The sequence below is a fragment of the Borostomias antarcticus genome (genome assembly GCF_949987555.1).
Source record: "Borostomias antarcticus genome assembly, chromosome: 3".
NCBI classification, from domain to species: domain Eukaryota; kingdom Metazoa; phylum Chordata; class Actinopteri; order Stomiiformes; family Stomiidae; genus Borostomias; species Borostomias antarcticus.
In genome coordinates, this window is record NC_140236.1 from 7662549 (window position 1) to 7687548 (window position 25000).

The following is a 25000-nucleotide window of genomic DNA, read 5'->3' on the forward strand; positions in this document are numbered from 1 at the left end:
AAGCCAGCCGTCACGCGCAGCGCCTGCCTCCAGTCTAGCCCCTACCCTGCTGTGCGCCAGGGTGAATGAGTCGTGTGTGGAGCCAGGCCACCGTGCCACTACACTTGTGATGAGCATGTCGGCGTCACATATGATTTGGGTATTTATAGTGTGCACATTTTTGCGATTCACATAGACGTATTCATTCAATGATGGTGCCCTTGTGTGGGTGCAGTCGCCATCGCCGTCACCTCTTTGGAGTTCTATCGAGTAGCGCCGGATTCATTTAGGCTCGCATTACGCACAGGAGGACTGTCATTTATATGCTTACCAAAGAGCAAACAGGTCCACATGATCACATATTAATGACAATCTAATTGGTCAATTATTGCCGTTTGATGGAGTGCCTGCATTAGGTGTGCGCATAGGTTAAGTTTGGGGAACAAATCCATATCGAACCATGAATGAGCCGGTTAGAGGACACGTCTAATCTTGCATTGCGATATATGTTTGTGCTGAATTGGCCTAGTAGCCTACATGATTGTGCGTTCATGAACTGTCGCTCTTATTCTCTCCGTCAAACATAGTAATTCACCGACGCACCACCTGCGTCGCCAGTTCCCCCTGTGTTCAAAGAGGGCGTAGAACACCGTGTAAATCAGTACGCCAACTGGAGAGGTGTCCTACAAAAGCGCGGAGAAAGGCGACTAAATTTTCGCCCTTACGGCTTGATAAATCGCAATGTGGGGGGGGCAAATGGCGTACGCCTGAACTCGCGAAAAAGACCGTGTAAAAGAAGGCGTACCTCAATGATAAATGAGGCCCCTGGACTGGTTCACATCATCTGAGGAATGTGTACATTTGTCAGGTGTGTGTGTGTGTGTGTGTGTGTGTGTGTGTGTGTGTGTGTGTGTGTGTGTAAGAGGGCTTGACATTGTTGATAAAATACTGTCATTTCCCATGCACACATTCCCCATTTATTGAGACACACATACTTAGAAACACAAGTCAGTGGAGCTGTCTGGGTGAGACACACACACACACACGGGAACACCGTGTGTAAATATAATGTACCCTCCCACCCTTCCTCTCTTCACACTTTCTGTACCCTCTGTTCTTTTGTCCTCCTCTCCTCTCTCCAGCGTGAGTTTCAGTCGCTCCACACAGACAGGAGGACAGAGATGGATAGAAGGTCAGATGTGCCTCTGAGGACATGAGAGACGCCAACAGAGAGAGAGGGGGGGGAACGGTAGAGACATGGCAAGAGAAAAAGAGAGAGAGAGAAAACGGGAGTTCAGAGAAGGACAGAGAGACAGAAAGAGAGAGGGGGGGGGGAGAGAGAGACAAGGAGACTGAGAGAGGGAGAGGAAGAGAGAGAGACAGAGAGCAGGATAGCCTACTATGGGATGGAGGCTGCATGTGGGGTTTCTATGGCAATGAACTCTCCTTTAGGAGGTGGTAACGGTAACTATGGCGACTGTAACAGGGCGCGATGGGAGGGGCCGCAGTTCTTCCGGCTAGCCGGATGCAGGACTGCAGATGGCTGTGTGTGTGTGTGTGTGTGTGTGTGTGTGTGTGAGGAAACAAAGCCTCATTCCGCACCCTCAGCATCCCTGCGCCGAGGTTGCTATGGTTACGCTGCGTCTCCCTCTCTCTCTCTCTCTGTCTCCCTCCCACGGCTACAGCTATAGGAGCCACACTGCGGAGGTGTGACCTATATTAAACAGACTGGGAAATTATGATGCCCACATGTACATGCGCGCGCACACACACGCCTTTTTGACGCCATTGCAGTTGTGGCAAGAGGGACACTGTCAGCCAGCAACTAGGAGAGAGTAGCGAGTAGGTGTGTGTATGTGTGTGTGTGCGTGTGTGTGCGTGCAGCATGTACAGTAGTAAATATCGACTGCTATGCAGAGGTGTAAAAAGTGTGCTTAGAATAGCTACAGTACATACCACGCCCCCATAGCCTTCCTTTGTTCCCAGTGTGGAACTACTGTATGTCCTATACACAGCAGAGTGTGTGTGTGTGTTTGTGTGTGTGTGTGTGTGCGTGTGTGTGTGACACATCGATAGCCATGGCCTCCATTGCCTCCATGTAATTCCCGCCCTGGTGCGTGTGTGTGCGTGCGTGTGTGTGTGCGTGTGTGTGAGCGTGTGTGTGTGTGTTGTGGTGCAGATGGAGTCACTAAACACATTACGAATACTGAACTGGATTAAGTGTTTAATCAATTGTCCTGCAGGCTTACACACTGCATAGCATAGCATCAACAGACAGCTGTGTGTGTGTGTGTGTGTGTGTGTGTTTCTGCAGGTGTGTGTGAGTGTATACAAGGGCATAAATATGTACTGTAAGGGTGTGTGAAAGAGAGCAAATGCATCATAGTGTGTGTGTGTGTGTGTAATGTCCGTGCATCATGTGTGTGTGTGTGTGTGTGTGTGTGTGCGATGTCTGCGCATTGTGTGTGTGTGTGTGTGTATGTGTGTTAAGTGTGTGTGTGTGTTGCTCACCACGATGGCGGAGTTTCGGCGGGAGCCAATAGGAGTGGTTGGGAGGGAGTTGAGGGTGGGGCTGGCGTTGAACTCCTCGGAGCTGAGGTTGTCTGAGCCGTCACTCAGGCCGCTGCTGATGGAGCTGCTCTCGTCCCAGCTACAGGAAACAGGAAACAGGAAGAGACGGGGTCAGGCCAATACGGTTCTAACTTAGCATTTTAGAACCCCACTTAAAGCATAAGAAAGCATAGACACGAAACAGTATACCTGTAACTGATGCTGATTGTATCCCCCGCACACACACACACACACACCCATCCTCCAGTTCAGTTTACACCACATGCACACGGTCTCTGGTGCAACAACTCTTTCCAGAGATAGGTTCCATCTCTGTTTCTCTGTTTTTATCCTCTTATCTCTGCTTCTCTCAGCTTGTCCTTTGATGAAATATTCAGAGAGAGAGAGAGAGAGAGAGAGAGAAACTATATTCATAGCTCTGCTCCACATATCATCTCACTGTACACACGCCCCCACACAAATACGCACGCAGAGATGCGCCCACACACACATTCACATGCTGTACACACACACACACAGACGCACTAAGCACTCCCTATCAGACTATCAGTCTGGCTTTGAGTCTTCCTCCCACACACTGTCTGGTTCACACACATCACAGCACAGTCACACAGGGCTCACACAGGGTCTCAGGAAGTGTGGAAGGTGTGTGTGTGTGTGTGTGTGTGTGTCAGGGTGGGAGAGTGTATCTCAGTTAAACCCAGGCCGGCGCATACATCGGACTACAGGCACAATGACCCGGGGGACGCGGTACAGAATCACGGGCATCTGGGGTGTGTATGGGGAATGTGAGAGTGTGTGTGTGGGGAGGGAGTGCTCTCATTAAGGTCATAATATAGGGTGGAAGGCTGTGTGTGTGTGTTATAGCGGTGAAGTGAATGTATGATATGGGTGGGTATTAATAAGGTCATGTGTAATGTGGACGGGGGGGGGGGTAGAGCAGGGTGTTTGCCTTCCGGATGGGTGCCTGTGTGGGTCACACTACACCCTGGGGGTAGGTTGAAGGGGGGGGGGGGGTGAAAGACAGGTCAGGTCAACCCCTCTGTCTGTCTAGCCTGTGGATGATATGAGGCGCAAACCCCGCCCCCCGCCTCCCTTCAGAAAAAGTGAGGCGGTCGGTACGTCTCAAGTGGTTATCCTGCCCGTACGTCCCGGTCCCGAATTAAGGCCAGGAGATTAGAGACGGGGGAGAAAGAGAGACACCCTGTCTGGACTGGGCCTATTAGGCCCTATTAGTGCCTACTTCTTTTTTTCACCCTACGGAGTGAAAGGAAACTCTTTGATCCCACACTCACGTGTGTCTGTGTGTGTGTGTGTGTGTGTGTGTGTGTGTGTGTGTGTGTGTGTGTGTGTGTGCGCGCATGCGGGTGAAGTCTTTGAACTACTCATCCCTGTCACTCGGGGACCGAGATGGGCTTGGCTACCTCCCAGAGTACCACATGTCCGGTTCTGCGCGTGGAACCGCCGGTGCCTCGCCGAGGGTTCCGTTCCGTGACGGATGATTCCAGCGGCGCAGAATTATTCAGACATGAGATCACAGGGAACAAACACGCACTACAAACGTGTTGAGTGTCAATCATCCGATTGATCTTCCAGCACACACATGCATACACACACACAAGATATGCTACACTGCGCAGGGAGGGTGAAATTGAACAATTATGGGAATACATTTCATCAATAATGAAATATGAATACGGCAGGTTGATCTCAAAGGAAGTGTTTTATTCTCGTTTAAAGCTACAGTGACCACTCAAGGAACGGCATGACCGCCCACTTCAACGGCAGTCTAGCCAGACCTCCGCACTTCATTTACGCTGTGCCAGCGCTGGAGAAAGGTCCGGCTGGAATCATTACCATTCTGGGATCGGGGCGGGGGGGCTGCACTGTATTTCTTTAAACCAATCACAATCGTCTGTGGCGGAGCGGTTGCAAGGTTGTCGTTTCACGTGATCTGGATTGAATCGGATTGGGCCGACGACCTATTTCGCCACCACCGATTGGGCAGTGATACACGAATGACGAGGCTTAGCCCCAGAGCCTACATCCGTTGAGTCAGACTACTTAACACCAACCGTGGACAAGATGGCCCGGAGGTGAGCGTTGGGGAGGTCTGTCTGCCCATTAGCCCGGTCACGGATTCCTTCGATTCCAGCCCCACAGACGCTGTTGACCGCCATGCACCTCATGGCGTGCTGTGGTATGTATGGACTAACGCCGCTCTACGGGGCCACGCCTCCTGATGCCCTACATGTGCTGTGCTGCTCTTTGATGTGGAGAGGCCTTTCGATTGAAATATTAACGTGTTAATGTAAGGAGTCTGGAGCTGGAGCCATTCCAAACCGGCACTTATATGGACGCCAGCGTGATGAATAACCAGCTGCACACACAGAGACACACACACACACACACATAGACACACACACACAAACCGCCGATCCTCTCCTTCTCATCCCTCTCTCCTTCCTCTCCTCCTCATCCCTCTCTCCTTCCTCTCTGTCCTCTCCTCCTCATCCCTCTCTCCTTCCTCTCTGTCCTCTCCTCCTCATCCCTCTCTCCTTCCTCTCCTACTCATCCCTCTCTCCTGTCTCTCTCCGTCCTCTCCTCCTCGTCCCTCTCTCCTGTCTCTCTCCTTCCTCTCCTCTTCATCCATCTCTCCTTCCTCTCCTCTTCATCCCTCTCTCCTATCTCTCTCCTTCCTCTCCTCCTCATCCCTCTGTCCCCCTCCCTCCTCCGGCCCCGTGTAGCAGCTGCAGACCCCGCAGGCTTATATCAGCTGTCCACTTCTCCAGGTCACACCATCTTCCCCTGTTAGCTCATGTCTCGCATGACGCCTTGATTAATCTCAATCAAACCCATTTCCCTCTGACAACTTAATATGCCTTAATAACTCTTGTAGATACGCCTGCCTCCTCAACTTACAAACACACACACACACACACACACACACACACACACATACACAGAAAAACACACATGGCATGGCTGACAAATTGGATACAAACAGCGAGAAGATATTTTGATTGGACCAGGCCATCTGGAATGCTGTACATCATCAACTTTAGACCAATCACAGCAGACAAAGAGGGAGGGGATTTGGTCGCGGAACCAGAAGATAAGCAGTCGTGACATTGAAGTATGACCAATGCGGGAATAATGTAATGGTGGTATTGATTTGATTAAGTCCCTTTATGAACGGCGATTATGGTGATGTACTTCTGATTAAAACCATCCTTCATTTAAATACAAACCAAACCCCACAGATGTATTCATGAGGCACACACACACGCACACACACACACACAAGGTAGTCACATAATGGATTCGCACAGCTTTCCAAGCCCAGTTCTGGCCCTGTATGGTTTCCTACTCTAGCAACACAGGGACATCGTAACTGCTATTATGGACGGAACAGTGTGGACGGACAGACGGTTTGACTTTAGTCCAGAGCTAGACATGCAGATTCAATCATCTCACTGAGAGAGAGAGAGAGAGAGAGAGAGAGAGAGAGAGAGAGAGGGGGGAATTATACAATGTGGCATAGTAGCTGAGCTGAAAAAGTGATGATCTGAATCGCTTTTATTGCAGCTTAATAGAGACCCTTTTGGGCACAATGAAGGGAGAACGCTCTTTTCACAGACGTGTTGTTTGTCCTTGACTGAGAGAGAAGGGAGGGATACCCTCACCGGCTTTCATAGTTAACAGCTCAGTATAGACGACGCTGAGCCAAACACTCTGGAATATGTAGAGAGTGGGTCGTATGGCCACCTCCCTTGTTCTCTGTAAAGCGCATTGTGTTGCCTCTGGGTATGAAATGAGCTATACAAATAAAGCTTTGATTGATTGATTGAAACGCCACTGCCCTCGACAGCGCCCCTCGCTGGCTCTCTGTGAATACCATGGAGCCAATTACCCACAACCCCTCTCTCAATGGCGTGGTCTGCTGCTCGTTGTCAGGAACACTGCTCTGCTCCTCCTCTTCTCTCCACTTCTCCTCTCCTCCTCTCTTTCTCTTCTTCCCTCACTCCTTAACCCTTCTCTCCTCACCTCTTATCGCCTACGTGCTCTCCCCGACGCCCCCTCCCTCTCTTAACTCTCTCTCTTCATCTCTCCTCCCCTACATCTCCTCCTCTACTCCCATCTCAGCCGGTCTTATCTCCTCTCCTCTCCCTCCCCTCTTCTCCTCTCCTCCCTTCTTATCTCCTCTGCTCTCCCCCCTCCCTCGCCTGGCCTTTTTCTTGTCCTCTGTCCTGCCTGCCCTCCCCTCCAAGATAGACGGAGAGATACAGAAATGAGGAGACGGAGAGACCAGCTCCTCTCTCCAGACAACGCCTTCTTACCCGTCTGCCGTGAGAAGCGGGGGTTGCTGGGAGTTGGAGTCCTGCCAGCTGCGGAGAGTCCATTGATTTTTGTAGATAAGACTGAGCAGATATCTCTCCTTCCGCTCAGCTATTAGCTTTGACTTTAAGAGGGCCGTGTATTTTTGTGTTGGGAGATATATTCAACTGTCACTCAAACAGCGTTGCTAGGAGCGATGGATACCAATCAGCTAATCACCTGATCGATACCCCCTGCACAGATTAAGAGTTTGATTTAAGCTAGTATCCACAGAGGACATAAACTGCCATAACAGATCAATAGGAGGAAACTGCTGAACGTGTTGTTTAATAACGTTGTCAGACTGTGACAGTAAGTTCCCTTCTCTGCACCAAAGTCAGACTGTGGTTGCGCAGTGTGTGCGGTCACCTGCAGCCAACGACACCTCTGAGGATGGTGGGCCAATCAGAGACCAGCAGGAAATGACAGTGTCCTGAATGCCTGAAGGGCCATAGAAGGACCCAAGAAGGACAGGGATGGAGAGAGGGAGGGAGAGAGAGAGAGAGAGAGAGAGAGAGAGAGAGAGAGAGAGAGAAGAAGGGGGGGGGGGGGGGGTGAGGTATGGGTGGGAGTGGGGATTGAAGAGACTGAAAAGAAGAATCCTGCTTATGTGGCAGTGACAGTCTGTGCCCAACTCTAGGCGCTTTCCTTTGCCCTCGCGGGGTTAAATCCGTCCTCTCGTCCAGAGGGATTCTGGGCCACTGCCTCTCCTACTATGTAAATTAGTGGAAAGTCTTTCAGCGGTCCCGGAGTGGACAGGAACTTTCCGTCTCTGTTAAAGTCCACACACCGTCACATGTTTCAACCCGAAATGGCTAAATCAGACGTGAGGCGGTGATGTCTTTCCAGACGGGTGGAAAGTCGGCCAGTGCCAGTCCTTCAGACCGGTGCCAGGCTGGCACTGCCAGGGCGGAGGGGCTGGAGCAGACACGTGCCAGGGATCAGACCTCTCCTCTCATCTGCGTGTATATTTTGAAGACTGTGGGGTATAGACATATAGGCGTGTGTGTGCATGTGTGTGTGTAGCCGTGGAGGTAATGAGCATCAGGTGACATGACCTACTGAGATCAAGGATCAGAGGGAGAGATAGGACACACCTGTCTACACACACACACACACACACACACATACACACACACTGCAGTCAGAGAGAATATAACACACACACACAAACACACACACACACACTGCAGTCAGAGAGAATATAACACACACACACACACACACACACACTGCAGTCAGAGAGAATATAACACACACACACTTTATCTGGTACTACAACTGACCCAGTGAGAGCAGGTGTAGGGAATGTGTAAAATCTGATCTGATCCTAGTAGAGCCTGGAGAATGATAAATCTCTACAGTATTCATATGCAGTGAGAGGCTCAAATAATAAAACACACAGAGAAAGAGCCAGCAGCCACGTCCAAACCTGGCATGGTTATGTCATCCAATCCTGGTCTGGTCATCGGCCATCCAACCATCCAACCCTGGCCTGGTCATCCAGCCATCCAATCCTGGCCTGGTCATCCAGCCATCCAACCCTGGCCTGGTCCTCCAACCATCCAATCCTGGCCTGGTCATCCAGCCATCCAACCCTAGCCTGGTCCTCCAACCATCCAATCCTGGCCTGGTCATCCAACCATCCAATCCTGGCCTGGTCATCCAGCCATCCAACCCTGGCCTGGTCCTCCAACCATTCAACCCTGGCCTGGTCATCCAACCATCCAATCCTGGCCTGGTCATCCAACCATCCAACCCTGGCCTGGTCATCCAACCCTGGCCTGGTCATTCAACCCTGGCCTGGTCCTCCAACCCTGGCCTGGTCCTCCCATCGAGCTTCTGGCCTCTTTTCTTCCCCCCACCTCCCTTTAAAAGCAGGATCCAGATGTAGCGGCACGCCCTGCGCTCATAGAACTATACACTCATGTTTAAGTCATCATCACTCACTCTATAAAAGAGTGATTAGCTGGAGGAACGCGGCTCTTTTTAAAGGGACAGTTTTATCACCTGGTTGCGGTTGACATCTGAGGGACACACACACTACCACACAATGGCATAAACACACACGCGCGCGGGAGCATGCTCAGTGACTCGTGTGCAGTGGAGAGCAGCGTGACCAACCACCACACCCTTTGGCTCGTCTTCCGTCCGTCGTCATTGGTCGAGGCCAAGGACGGGACCTGGCAGAGCTGTCTTTCATTGGCTACTCATCGTCTCGGAGAGACGAGAAGCCCGGACAGCCTTTGAACCCCGAGGTGGACGTGATTAAAACGGGTGTGCATGGCTTTATGCTCGCACCACTGCACAACAAATCCATATACATGTGTATTCATACTATTGGCTGGAAAAGGGAGGTGTGTTTGGTAGGAGTGTGCACAGATGGCCCACAATATGGGGCCCCCTCACCCGCTTATCACCAGGACAGACTGACACACACACACTCAAACACACACACACACACACACTCAAACACACACACACACACACACACGCGCGCGTGCGTGCACACACACACACACACACACACTCAAGCATACACACACAGGTTCTTGGACAACCTCTGCGTCTTTATCACCAGAGCAGATTGTCATGACGGGACCAAATCCCCTCCCCGGTAGCCAATCAGAGAGGGATACACACATGGGTACACACACAGCATGATGAAATCATACTTGTATAACAAAACCGCGCAGTACTGTATAACAAGCGGGCGGAGATATCTCGTATTTAAGTTAGACATACTTAAGGTACTTTGTGTTTAGCCGTGTTTAGCTTAATGTTCTGATACGCAGTGTGTCTGGGGTCAGTCAAAGTCCAGTCATAACCCATGACTCACAAGCCCCGGGGTTTGGCATGCGAGGCCATGGTAGACATAACAAGGTATGGACATTTACACTCAGTGGCAGATGCTAAATATACCTTTCATAATCTTGGTTTAAGGGAGAGGTGACATTTTGTTGGGACATATGGAGAGATTGTAAATGTTATTTCTAAACTACACGCACAGGCCATTATTTAGGTTCGGTGAACGCTATCTCGCTCTATACTGTCTGAGATTCACGATTGCGAAGTTTGCCTTTTACGTACTGCAATGCCACAAACGACACTATGCAAACACAGTTTGTTAATCCATGCACGGAGAATACTTCCTGTTGAGATTAAACAGAACGTAATTTCCTCTTCAGTGATCAGTATCCTTCAGCAGCACTCACTCCCACACAGAGCCAGACAATGAACAGTGATACTGTATAATTGAGTAGAGGCAGTCGTTGGTCCCGTAAAGCCAGAACAGACCAGGCCAGCCAGCAAACACAGCAGTATTGAGGCATTACTGGGGATTATACAGTAGACTAGAGTTAATGACCACATAATTACTGCTAATTCCATCTGTCACTGGGACCAGAACAGGCGGGGGATACGGGTGTGTGAGATGGAGGGTGTGTTTGTGATGGGAGTGTGTGTGATGGAGTGTGTGTGATGGAGTGTGTGTGTGTCCCTAAGTGGCCATTGCTGCTGATAGACAGTTGGGTACCGGGGTGGTCTGAGAGTGGTAGACGAGATCCACACACATACACGCACACACGCACACACGCACACACGCACACACACACACACACACACGCACGCACACACACACTCTTGACACCAAACTGCCACACTCCCTTCACTATTCTCCCCAAGAGTGAGAGCTCAAATAAAGTGTCAGGCGCGTGTGATCTTAGCGAGTGTTTAAACAGACATCTGGAGTCTCCCGGATCCCTATGGACTCCCCCTGTCTAAAGCCCTGCCTGTCTCACAGTCCCGCAAAGGACTGTAAAAGTGTGGCCTTACTGTGTGTGTGTGTGTGTGTGTGTGTGTGTGTGTGTGTGTGTGTGTGTGTGTGTGTGTGAGCGTGTGTGTGTCGTTCCTCTCAGAAGTATTTGTCCCAACCATAGGCAAACATTATACACATGCCTTGTGCTCTCTGAGTAGAAAGTGAACACACTAAAAAGACAACGACACACCCAGACTCCTGGTCAGCAGCACAAGTGTTTGTTCACTCTTTCCCACTGAGCCACAGATACCTAGGATAGAGCAGAGAGACTGAGGAGAGAGAGGAAAGAGGTGTGGAGAGAGAGTGGGGGAGAAAGGGGTGTGAGGGGAGAGAGAGAGAGAGAGAGAGAGAGAAAGATAAACAGTAATGGATGGCATGAGAGAGGCAGACAGAGAAAAAAGACAGAAAAAGCAGAGGCCAGTGCCAGATGGGCGTTTTGAGTGTCTGACCAAGAGGACGGCACAGGAGTGGACCGATTTATCTCCAGACCATCACTACTCCAGGGTGGACCATCGCTCTGGGTCTCTCTGCAGCCCCACACAACAGCGGGGAGAGGAGAACATTCTTGGCTCTCAACCACCGCAACCTTCACCACTGTGACACAAAACAGCACTGAACTGAATTGTCCGCGAGTTCATATGAGGAGATAAACAAAGACGTATACCGCGAGTGACCCCAAGTCAACGTTTAACTAAATAAGGAGCAGTGGAGCCTCGTACCCTACGGAGAACCCTCTGTAGCATCACGGTTGAAGACAGGAGAGGACCATAAAAGGGGAGTCACGGCTGGATCAGGCAGTGTGAGGAGAGGTCGGATCTGGAGAAGAACCAGACCTACAGTAGGAGGACGTCTCCTCCTCTTCCTACCCAGATGAGGTCGGGACGGGACGTGCCGAACCCTCCATCCTTCAGTCACAGAGACCTCGTCCCTTTTGGCGGTCGTCCGTTTCACACCTCGTCCCTTGCTGCCCTGCCTCGGGTATGAGGCCTTCCATAGAGAATGAAGAACTGAGCTACGAGGAGAAGAGTTCATAGAGGCTTGAATTATGCCCTGTCTGTTCGTATTAACAGAGGGAATCCTGTAAGACCTAGTAACCTTTCGGCCTTTGCAGCTCCGCCGGTTCCTCTCCTGTTCCTCAACAGCACAGGAAGTTCTAGTGGGACAGGCCCTCAGGGAGCCCGGTCGAGTTGACTCTTAAATCACCCCCATAAAGAGGTCTGGGGGAGCAGCGGCTAGGCCAGGCTACACCCCAGCTCCGGGAGTCTGACCCAGGGAGGAGCGGACGGGGCGGAGGGGGGAGGCCCGGAGAGGAGAGGCACAGGACAGGGGCTCGGTCCTGGGGTAGAGTTTCCGCTGGCCCCCCTCCAGAGCTGTCAGCTGACTTAACGGCCGCGGTCGCTCTCATGTGAATTAACGGGGCGCAGAGGGGATGTTTTGGTTTGAAAAGAGGGGAAGGGGGGGGAACGAAGGAAGAGCAGAGGAGAGGAGAGGAGAGGAGGGAGGAGGAGGGAGAAGGGGGGAGGTACCACGTTTTGAATGAAGCACACTCCTCCCAGGTCGGTTCTAACTTAAAGCAGCTGTGTGAGAGAGCAGTGTGCCACACACACACCCACATATGGACGCAAACACACACACACACACACGCACACATACACACACACACACACACTTCTCTAACTGCCGCCCTGATCAAGAGTGTACAGTGGAGCAGTGTAACAATGTCTGGAGCGATATCAGCGGAGTGCTGAGAACAGCAGTAGCCTGCCAGAGAGAACTGACTTGAACCAACTTGACTAGAATGAACCACACTGAAGGACAGAGACACTCGCTATGCATACAGTGCAGTTACACAGACCTCCAGTCAAAGAATCATTTAGACATAGGACTCAAGTAAAATAATCATTTAGACACAGACCTCTCCTTTACCGAAGTAAAGAGAAGACAGTGAAGAGATTACTGTGTAGTATGCCTCATACCAATCCACTTGAAAATAGCCAAAACAGACACACTGTAGCCAGGTAATGCGGTGAGGACCGCTGAACGCTAGCTGGTTCAACACACACCAGAATGTGATGGTAAACGTTGTTTGCCATCGGGTGCGTGTTCAGTGCCTGATACTGTAGCTGTCTGTGTATACAGCAACGGGAAACTATCAATGTCTGCACAGCTGTGTCCCGCAAACACACACACACACACACACACACACACACACACACACAGCAGATGGGGAGTCCGTTGACATGAACTATTGTGCTATTGTGACAGGGAAGGAGAGGTGGCACAACATGGGCAACAGCTAATCATTTATTCTAGAAGGATTTTAACTCTGGTACATTTACACTGTTCCAGTTAAATAAATAAATAAATAAATAAATAAATAAATAAATAAATAAATAAATAAATGGACGTGTAGAGAACAACAGACAGCATCTCCACAACATATATGATGTGACCTAGGCTATTATGGCTGCAAGTGTGTGTCTGTGTTATCCAAGTCCAGTGTCTGATATATATTAATTGTATCTATTTTTTGATGATCACATCACTGTTCGTTATCGGCTGATCCCAACACATCTAGCCTGGCAACCAATGTTTAAATCGCTCCGCCCACCAGGATCACTCTTTGGGATTATTAGGATTAATTAATTTTGAATTATGGCGTAAACGACAGCACAGCAAAATACAACTCAACAACATTCTATAATGCCAGTTCCACAGATCAGTATGCAGTAGGATAGACTGGGACTGAGTCACTGGATACTGCTGAAGGTGGACCGAACAGATAGAGGTCAGATCAGAAATCTAATCCAACTTTATTGTTCTGCCAATAGGCAGTGAGACATGTGTGTTTGTGTGTGTGTGCGTGCGTGCCTGTGTGTGTTTGTGTGCGTGCGTGCCTGTGTATGTGTGTGCAGGAGATGAGTGGTCCTACGCCAGTGGGCAGCCAGGGCTTGAAGGCGTTGCAGCATCACTAATGGCCCCTCGGAGGAGGGAGTCTGGCGAGGAGAGACAGCCAAGACGAGAGGCTATAGAACACCATGTCCTATCACTGCTACTGACACTGTTCTACTGAACTAGAGACAGGGATGGAGGGAGGGAGGGAGAGAAGCGGGTTAGAGAAGGTGAGAGAGAGAGACAGAATGTGCAAGAGAGAAAGAGAGGAGAGAGAATTAAGAGAGAGAAATAGAGACAGAGAGGGGGGCAAGAGAGGAAGGGGAGAGAGAGAGAGAAAGAGAAAGAGAGGTGAGATTTTAGGGGAACATTTAGCTCCAACTGTCCACCCATATGAGTATCAAATGGGCCTGAACACTCCGGTTCAAGTAAATCAAGCCATACAAAGAGACTATAGATGGCTGTTAGAACACTGCCAACCACCTGCCAAAGGTTGTCCAAACATTGCCCGAACAAAAAGAATGAAAGGACCATTGACTGGAGCTGGGATACTCTTTCACTTCTCCTGGCTGATATAAAACAGAAACACATTAAAACACACACACACACACACACACACACACACACACACACACACACAGACAACAAGCATCACCCGCTGTCACTCATATAACACACACTTCTTCATACCACTTAAAGCGCATGCTCAGATAGTCCTATTAATGCCACTCAAAACACACTATCCAGATTCCACCTCTTAACATTAACATCTACTGTAGCTCTCACCCTGTAGGATCCAATACACACATTCACAAAACCATACACACCCATCCAGCAGTTCCATTAAAGCCATAGGCCCTCTCAGCAGTGACAACTCCCTGGTCCAACACAAACCCCAGCAGAAGTCTCCGTTTTCACTCAGGAATGAGCCTGTCCACTATAAAAACCTGTTTACCATGAGAAACCGTTGAATTGGAGCACAGACAACAATTAAACCTACTGTACATTGTCTGTTCTGAAACCGGGAGTGAAGTTCCCTATTCGTAGTAGCCAATGCAGCAGTGAAAAGTGGAAGTGGGTAATCTACAAGGCCTGTCCCATCATGGGAACCTTACATTTACAATGACATTGGGCGTGCATCAGGTAACATGATTCCCTGAGTGTAGTGCTAAGCTAGCTTCATTCAGCTCGTCCCCCCCCCCCCCGTGCCGCGTTAAGGTGGCGTGAGTCTGGCCGAGGGTCCGCTCTCCGGCTTTGAAGTAGCAGAGAGACCGGCTTAATCCACGGGGGCACCACCTCATGAAAATAGGAGCCCTGTTTGTGAAACATAGACCCCTGTGTGCGTGCGGCTACTACAACAGGTTACAAGCATCTGTTCTTTCACTTCCAGGTCTCCCGTATGACCTTGAGGGGAGCAGCTGATCATGTGAACCCCAGAGTGCACGTCAATCACAAACACACCCCAGAACGTTCAATGCTCAGCGTACTGTACGACCGTTTGAGACCCAGAGTTGTTCTCTGCTCGCCTTACGAGGTGAAGAAAATCTCTGTCTCTACGATGGATAAGTGATAGATGAGCTTTCAGTTTCTGAGTCAGCACTGTGTGTGTGTTTGCAAAACAACAAGACCCCTCCACGGCCTGATCACACCCCGTCCATGTAGGCTCCATGTCTAAAAGAGACTGCTGGCTCACTAACAAACCTGCTCCAAAACAGAAATGACCTCTGGCGGGTTTTTATCACAGATACATTGCTGGTTGTGTCCTAGTCCTGTTCGGACAATAACATTTGATTGCTAATTTCAAATATATCCGAATGTCAGTAAAGGAGATCAGAATATCAATGAAGTTCGACTGAATTGAAACGGAGGAAGTTGGGCTTGGGTGTGGGTTAGTGGGGCAGTCAGGTAGATTGGGGAAGAGAAGATAGGGGAAGGTCAGGCTGAGTAGACTGTTTGTGAAGCATCATGTAGCACAAACAAACAGAGAGAGAGAGAGGGAGAGAGAGAGAGGGGGAGAGAGAGAGAGGGAGAGAGACTGGACACAGTACACATGTGGACTGGTTTCTTGACTCTATAGTGATCTAATGGATCTAATGGAAGTCTTTGTGTTGGCAGTGACTGTAAACTGTATGCTAATGATGCCTGTCAGTCACACACACCTCTAGCTAATGTTGTGTGTGTGTGTGTGTGTCTGGTCTGTGTGATATGTTTGGCCGGGTATCAGTCTTTTAACAGCCAGGCTATGTAAGCACAATGGTCCAACTCAAACACACAGATAAACACACCCTAGCTGGCCCTCTGGGAGAGTACTCGGCTGAGATCACTGATCAGTGTGTGTGTGTGCTCGCATGTGGGTGTGCGCGCGCGTGTGTGTGCGCGTGTGTGTGTGTGTGTGTGTGCTGTTGTGCACCCATGTGTATGCATGTGTGTAGCCTACATGCTTGTGTGCGCATCTGTGTGTCTAATGGCTGGATCAGGCCACTCTGCTCTAATGGGTTGACATAAAAGGGTCGATAGGGGCCGGGGGTCAGTCACCCAAAAAGAGCAGCCCCGTCACACACACACATACACACGCCACAGACCCAATCAATACCGTCTGTTAGCAGCGCAACTTCTGTCCCTTTCTTCACTGGTACCCTTGAGAGAGGTCAGTAACCACACTTCTCTATTTACATCAGCTCAACCATACTGTGTGTGTGTGTGTGTGTGTGTCTGTCTAGGTTTGTGTGTGTACGTGTGCGAGAGAGAGGGAAGGGGCTTTATGTTCTAGAAATAGTGTGCAACGCACATTTTCATTATAAATCAAAATGAAATCAAAATGAAATGTAATCTTTGCTTGTGGCCACTGTCACATGAAAATAATCCATCAGTACTTCATGATCTCCATATCACCCCTTAGCCTACACTGACATTTCTGATTAGATAATTCTATCATGACATGGGCATAGGCTGCCTTGGAGAGGGCCTGGCTGGTTTTACCCAATCACCGGATATACCGGGGGAAGGCGTCGGAGGGGTGTTAGTATATAGGTCACACACACAGGGAACAGTCACGGTCCCCCGCATCTGATCAGTTCGAGCGCGCGCAGACACACGCACACACACGCGCACACACACACACACACACACACACACACACACACACACACACACACACGCACATACCTGCTCTGCGAATCGCCAAGCAGTTGTCATCACATTCTCATAGAACAATAGGCTCCAACTTCCCAGTCTAACAAAGGCTATTCAGAGAATGCACTCACACACACACACACACACACACATGCACGCACACACACACACATAATTAGCCAATCTGAAAATCATAGATTTGCATTCAATAACATCCGCATAGGCTACTAACCACTCGTTGAGGAAACAACGGATCCGATTGATTCGCCTATAGCCTACTGTTGATTGTATTCGTTTGCATTGCGGATAGCCCCTGATACACAAAGTACTCAAAATGTCCCTATAGCTATTAGATTAAACAATAAGCCATCTTCCCTTATGGCTAAAACGAATGTCTCTGTAGACTGTAGTTCATCAATGAATTAAAAAGCTTTTGTAGTAGGCTTCAAATATCAGCACTGAAGAGCGCGAGTTCACATCATTTAACTGTTCAATCTCTTTATTTTCTTTAACAACAGGCAGAATAGGCAACACGTAGAAGACATATAAACTGTCATCTTGACTTGCCTGCCATGTCAGCATAATTTGAATATTGAAGCCCGGAAACGGACAGCATTGTACAGAGTAGTAAATGCTTGTCTGGTCCCCTCTCATTCTTACCTTGACAGAAAGTGCATTGTCCGCCCCGCACGCTGGGCCGGTAGATGCAGCATTTTCCCGTTAAGCACGCGCCCGCTCATCCTTCACGCGGCTTTGTTCCCGTATTGCATACTACGGCACGCACGATCTGGGGGAAAAACAAATCCACCGGTCTGTCTCCGCCGCTGAAACCGCCTGTACGAGTCTGCGCTACTGACACACTCCCGCGGTGGCGCTTCTCTCGTCTCCTCCGACTCACATGGAGGGAGGGAGATAGAGAGAGGGAGGGGGAGCCGAGGACTGACAGGCAACACCCCCAAATTCCTCCTCCTCCTCCTCCTCCTCCTCCTCGTCCTCCTCTTCTCCCCCTCCCTCATTCCATGATCGCAACCAGCTGTGCTTCTCTCTCTCTCTCAGAAGCGCACAGAGGCTTTCACGCGACCCTCAGTCAGAATAAGCACGCAGTCATCACATTCTCAGAGCAAGATGTCAAAGACATTTTCACGCCCCCCCCCCCCCCCCCCCCCCCCCCCAAAGAGACCCACGCACACCGTTGCATCCCATCTGACAAAAGACGCGGACAAATTTGGATTTTGAATTCGTTCGTCCCAGGAAGAATCCAATACGAATAGTATTCTTTATGGTACTTTAGGCCTCTACTGAAACCGGTTCGGGGTTCCCCTGTGATCCGATTCGTTACGCCCACGTGTAGCCTAGGCTAATTAATTACCTCTCCTCGGGAAGTGCGCATGGGTTCAATCATCAATCAATCAATCAAAGCTTTATTTATATAGCGCATTTCATACCCAGAGGCAACACAATGCGCTTTACAGAGAACAAGGGAGGTGGGCAGACATCCCACCCCTACATATTCCAGAGTAGAGTAGAGTAGAGTAGGGTTGCACCGTTAAAAGGTGTTCCTTCCAAAATGACAAATAAATAATCGTGTAAAAACGGACGGAGCTTGGTTTGCAAACTGTTGAAATGTCTTGTAGCCTAACATAATTTGTGTTGAAGAGAAAGCCGACTGAAATAGGAACGGGATAGATACCTTCTATTTCTACCCCAGAGGCCCTGGGCTGCTATCCCGCGGTGTTAGGCCAAACACTCTACGGCGAGTGGACCCCAGTGAATAGCGCGGTCTGTCTGGCTGCTCAATTAATACATGAGTGAATGAAGAGAGTCTGAGAGATCATTAACACTGTCTCTTTAGTACCACTGAGGGAGGGAGAGAGAGAGAGGGGGGAGGGAGGGGAAATGAAGAGACTTGTTGTGTGGATGTGTGAGAGGGAGAGGGAGAGAGAGAGAGAGAGAGAGAGTGAGAAGGAGATCATTAACACACACAAGAGGGTACAAAGAAAGGATTCTTTTTGCCAATACTCACACCCGTACCAGGCCGGACCAGGTGGACAGAGAGAGGGCGCGCGTGTGTGTGTGTGCGTGGGGGGGTCTCATGGCCAAGTTGGCAGACTGAACTCCAGGTGTATGGAGCTGTTGTTAACAACAGCGTTGCCTGGCGCCGCTCGCAGGGTGAGAGAACACACACACACACACACACACTCTGACACCGGTGTAATTCATGTCTCTCTCTCTCTCTCTCTCTCTCTCTCTCTCTCTCTCTCTCTCGTGAGCCACCTCCTCCTTTCTCCCCTTCTCCTCTCTGCCAGTGACTCATGTCCTCATGTACAGGCATGTCACTCTCACCCCACAGCCGGTTTATTTACCCCTCACCAACGCCTTCTCTCTCTCTCCCTCTCTCTCTCCCTCCCTCTCTCTCTCTCTCTCTCTCTCTCTCTCTGTCACACCCTCTCTCTGCCACTCCTTCTGATCAGTTTATTTTGCCATGACGACTGTGTGTTTGTACTAGAATTTGCGCTGCTCATTTGCAGTCCTGTCTTCGGGCTGTCCCGTCTTGTCCTGTCTAATGTTGTCTCAATCAGTGTTGTGCACCAATTGACCAAAACAAATTCCCAGTATGTGTGTAAAAACTACCTGGCTTATAAGAATTGATTCTGATTCTATACAGTGTGTGTGTGTGTGTGTGTGTGTCTAGGTGTGCGTTCTGCCTGTGCGCTCATTCTCTCCCAGCGTTAGGGGGGCTGCAGTCATGGCCTAATGACAGTGTGCAGACAGGGTCAGACTGATGACCCTGAGAACCTGCCGCTGGTCTTCTCCACTCCCCCGGAGATGAAAGAGGGAACAAGACCTGGGAACCGTCCTCCCTCTTATCAGATGTGGAACACACACACACACACACACACACACACACACACACACACACACACACACACAGAAATAAACACACACACAATGCACTTGCATACTGATACAGACACATACTCAATCACACTCCCACACACAAACACCGAAATAAATACACACCCAATGATGCACTCGCATAAACACTTGCTTTGGCAATGTGAACGTATGTTTCTCCTGCCAATAAAGCTGTTTGAATTGAATTGATTCGAATGACACACACACTCACCACCCGCCCCCCCCACACACAGAAATAAGCACACAACAATGCACTCACATACAGATAGACACGCACTCACTCCTACACACACACACACACACACGCAGAAACACAATGATGTACTCGCATACAGACAACCACTCCCTCACACTCCCACACCCAAACACACACAGACCCGGGATACTGTTTGCATTATCGCACAGAAAGAGAGTGTTCCTCCCCGACTCTATAAACCTCCCTCCTTCACTTAAGAATCCCTTCTTCTGCTGAGCGGGCATACTCTGAGAACCTGCCACGCCACAGCGCTGACTTGCCCCCCACACGCCTCTCATCAACGCTCAACCACACACAGTGACAGAGAGACATCCAGAGATACCGCGAGCACAGCTGCCTCCCATACTATCTTTACAGGATTATCCATACACATTTCTCCACTCATAATCCAGTATCACAACACCGATGAAGAAATACCAAAAATAGTTCATCAAGCAGTTGCCCTGCCAAGGGTATATCTGTTTCAAACTGCATTTGGTCCGATTACTGAAACTGTCTTTGATTACTGAAAGTATATTTGATTACTAAAACTGTCTGTATATTTGATCCACTCTTCCTGCATTCAGATCTGGTATCTTGTGCTCTGAAACCACAAATGGTAAAAGCATCTGAACACACTGGCATTCTTTACATGCTGGCGTGGACACACACACACACACACACACACACACACACACACACACACACACGCGCACAAACACACATACACAGACATCCGCCCACACAAGAACATATGCGCTCGCATACTCACATAAATACTCAAGCACACATACTGTACACACACAGACACACACACACACACACACACACATATTCTGCATGTCCTTGCGGAGCTATTCTGCCCTCCAGCCACCGCCCTGAGGAAGAATCCGAACCCACGCTATAGATTCTAGTATTTATAGACAGATCACTGTTCTACCATCAACTGGAAATACTGCACGCATCTCATAAAAGCCTGTGTGTGTGTGTGTGTGTGTGTGTGTGTGTGTGTGTGTGTGTGTGTGTGTGTGTGTGTGTGCATGTGCATGTTCTTGAGTCTGGAAAGGTGGTCTTGTGGTAAATGGTGCACTGGGACCTTGAGAAGAAAGGGGCCAAGACATAAAGATCGTTAAATTAGTCCTGCTGTCTAGTCTGTCGGTCTGCTTTCCATCTGTCCTCTGCCGTACCCAGTCTGGAATCCCAGAACGACACTTTCCACAAAGAAAGGGAACCCGTTCAACTTCAGAGTGGCTTCTGAAAAAGGTGACCCAAGGTGACTCAACCTTGAGTCTTTAAAAGGTCCTCAACAACTGTTTTGCAGAGTGTGCAGAGTGTGCTCTTTCAGTAGAACTATATGTGGATGGATATATATATATATATATATATATATATCCATTGTGGGGAGCAGAACAGACCGAGATGAAGAGGAGGGTGGTGGGGGAGAAGGACGACAACGGGGGGGGGTTGGTGAGGAGAGGAAGGGACGAGAAAGGGCGAAAGCGAGGGAGGGGTGACATAGGAAAAGGTGCGGGAGGCGAGGGAGAGGAGGGGAGGGGAAGGAAGGAGAGGGGGTGCGTGACTAACGCCCGAGCAGGTTCACAGAATGGCCCTGTGGGGGTCCATTGCAGGGGGGAGGGCGCAGTTAATTGTTATGCGCGATTTCAGGATCCCTTCACACTCAAGTGTTTAACTTCCAAAGCTCCCTGTGTGTGTGCGTGTGTGTGTGTGTGTGTGTGTGTGTGTGTGTGCGCGAATGTGTATTTGTGTCTTCCCTCCAAAAAGCCCCAAAGCTTGTCCATAGACCGTGCAGATTAATTTACCCCATGTAGAGAAGTGAACCATGACTTAAAAGCAGTGGAGGTGGCTGGGAGGTACTGCAAAGGGTTAGTGGTGTTAGTGGCAGTGGGACGGTCTATAGTGTGGGAACCAAACTCCTTAGGAATGTACCTGGTCATTTCCTTAAACCCCACCCCCACCCCGCACATCAATAATGAGAAGGAAAGCCCCCACTCAGCATTGACAACACACACACACACACACTTGGACACACTCACATTCACTATACGGCTTACAGACAATGGCACAAGCTTACACACACATCGAGAGGTTTGGAGGTGAGCGGAGAGCAAAGATATTGGAATGTGGTCGGGCGCAAGGTAAACACTGCAAGATGGATGGATGGATGGATGGATGGATGGATGGATGGATGGATGGATGGATGGATGGACTGACGGACGGACGGACGGACGGACGGACGGACAGACAGACAGACGGACAGACAGACAGACAGACAGACAGACAGACAAATATAGATAGATTTTCCCTGGGGGGAAAATGTTAAGTGCAGTTAGGGCAGAAATAAAGTACATGTTCTCTAACTGTTTCATCTCCTCTGTAGGTAAATGGTGAGATGACATCATCTGGGAGGGAAACTTTCTCGTTGGTAAACGGAGAGTTTTGGGAAGAGGGGATCAGTCTCCTCCAAGCCCTGGAGGAAATGAGGTGAAATTGGCTGTTGGGCAAAAGCCCAAAAGCCACAACACTGTGACCCCTGGAGGTCGAGAGGGAAAGTCGAGGTCGCACACACACTTCGCTTATTTTCTCAGCGCTGTCATACTGTTGACATGGTAACTCATCCCTCTGAACTATGTGGGAGTCCCACACGCACACCCACACACACACACATACACACACGTGTGCGTGCGTGCATACACACACTAACACACACCCCTCCAGACTGCGGACCAGCCCCCCCAGTTTCTCATTATTCGCCCCCGCAGCAGCACACGAGGAAGGCTGGGATTAGAGCGGATTATACTCCGGCGTCTCCATAGAGATTTAGCTACTCTCGGCAGGGGGGGGCGTCTAGGCAACAGTGGCCATGACGTTGGCTTGGGTTGAGACGGATAGGAGGCAGGAAGTCTTCAGAGCTGTCCTCTGAAAGAGACAGTCACAATCTGGTTACACTGGAGAGGACAGGAGGGAGCTGTCTCTAGATGACATGTCTGGAGAGAACAGGAGGGGGATATCTCTAGATGACATGTCTGGAGAGGACAGGAGGGGGATATCTCTAGATGACATGTCTGGAGAGGACAGGAGGGAGTTGTCTCTAGATGACATGTCTGGAGAGGACAGGAGGGGGATATCTCTAGATGACATGTCTGGAGAGGACAGGAGGGAGTTGTCTCTAGATGACATGTCTGGAGAGGACAGGAGGGGGATATCTCTAGATGACATGTCTGGAAATGACAGTAGGGAGCTGTCTCTCGATCACATGTCTGGAGAGAGACAGGAGAGAGCTGTCTCTAGATGTGCATGTCTGGAAAGGACAGGAGAAAGCTGTCTCTAGATCACATGCTTGGAGAGGACAGAAGGGAGCTGTCTAGATTACATGTCTGGAGAAGACAGGAGGGAGCTGTTTCTAGATGAGATGGGTAGAGGGGACAGGAGGGAGCTGTTTCTAGATGACATGGGTAGAGGGGACAGGAGGGAACTGTACAGTAGATGACAAGTCTGGAGAGGACAGGAGGGAGCTGTCTCTTGATCATGGCGTGGTTTGGTGCTACTTGAATGTAGAATCTCAGAACGTTATTCCAAAGCTATATCCAATACTACTGCTTTGTCTGTTGTGGCCATCGAGACATTAACTCCATCAGACTATTTTCTCTGATACAATATCTTCTCTCTGTCTGTCTGTTTCTCCCTCTCTCCCACTCTCTCTCCCACAGAGCTGTGTGTGTGGGTGGGTGTGTGTTCTATGACGCTGAGGGGCTGAATGTGCAGTTCTCAGACAGTGTTCCTGAAATCCTGACCATGTGTTTGTTGCTCAACGGCAATCTGTTCTTTCACAACGCGGGGATAAGGACCCAGTCTGGCCGTAGCTCCGGTCCAGCCCGCTGGGAGCAGAGAGGAAACTATAATCAACTATTGCAGAAACGACTGAACGTCTTCCACTTGGCATATCAGTTGCCGCTGTTATAGTTATGTTTGATGCACGAGTGTGTGTGCCATGTGTGTGTGTGTTTGTGTGTGTGTGTGAGCGTGCATGCTGTCTGCTTGGTTGACAGCAGAGGAAGTGATTGTTGGAAAACCATGAAACAGTAAATAGTATAGTCAGTTGTATAGTTGTTGTTTCATGGCGGTTGGTGTCTTATTTATGTTATTACAGTATGTGGGGTACAGTAATAACCAGTGCTAAATAGGTTGATATTAATGCCATAGATGCCATATGTGTTCCAGTGGGGGATTGAGACTCCCCCCAACCAACCCCACTAGAGAGCAGAGGAACAAATCACACTGTTAGTGTGTGTTTCCTGTGGGACGTCTGATGAGTGTGTGTTTGCGTGTGTACTTTGACTACGCACATGCGTGTGTGTGTGCGTACACGTGTGTGTGTGTGTGTGGCAGGTGCGTGTGTGTGCTCTGGAGCGAGCGCACACACACACACACACACACACACACACACACACACACACACTCATAGTTGAACAAAGGAGCAGCGCTCTCCTGTGCTCCATCAGCTCAGTCTAATGTCAGGAGCAGTAATTGATTATGTGCTCCACTGAGCAGACAGTAGGAAACGACAAGAACAATACAGTCATAAACCTTCAACTTCACTGTCACTAGCGTGACATACAGAACAGAAAGACAAACGTGCCCACACACACACACACACACACACACACACACACACACACACACACACACACACACACACACACACACACACACACACGCGTACACACACACACACAGCCAGACAAACACCTTCTTTCCACCATTGCCATCTGTTGTGATACCAGCAGATAAATACATACAGTACAAATCTGTGTCGTTGTTGTTTTTTGGGGAATGAATACATACATTTTATGAACACCCTCCATCCCTCCCTCTCTCCATCACTCCATCCCTGACTGGGAGCTCCTAAATCGGGGTGGAGCAGCTTGGGGGCTGGTGTGAGGTGTGTGATGTGTTATGGGAGGGGGTCGTAACACTAACCCTATGAGTCACAGTCTGGAGATCTGGGGACCGGGGCAGGGAAGCCCTGTGTGTGCACACTCTGAGAGATCAGGTTCAGAAAC

General features: G+C 49.7%; 1 protein-coding gene across 2 annotated transcripts in view; it reads right to left on the minus strand.

The window, feature by feature from the left end:
* LOC311307063 (neuron navigator 1-like) overlaps positions 1-25000 on the minus strand; it is a gene marked incomplete at its 5' end in the record, with an annotated part of 68821 nt that overhangs the window by 25923 nt on the left and 17898 nt on the right. The window contains 2 exons of one of the 2 annotated variants that reach the window (XM_084435811.1): positions 2491-2629; positions 17429-17508. In XM_084435811.1, coding sequence (XP_084291937.1) covers positions 2491-2629; positions 17429-17508 — 219 coding nt within the window. Of the gene's footprint in view, positions 1-2490; positions 2630-17428; positions 17509-25000 lie in introns of those variants that run through there. The other variant, XM_084435810.1, reaches the window with a different exon arrangement.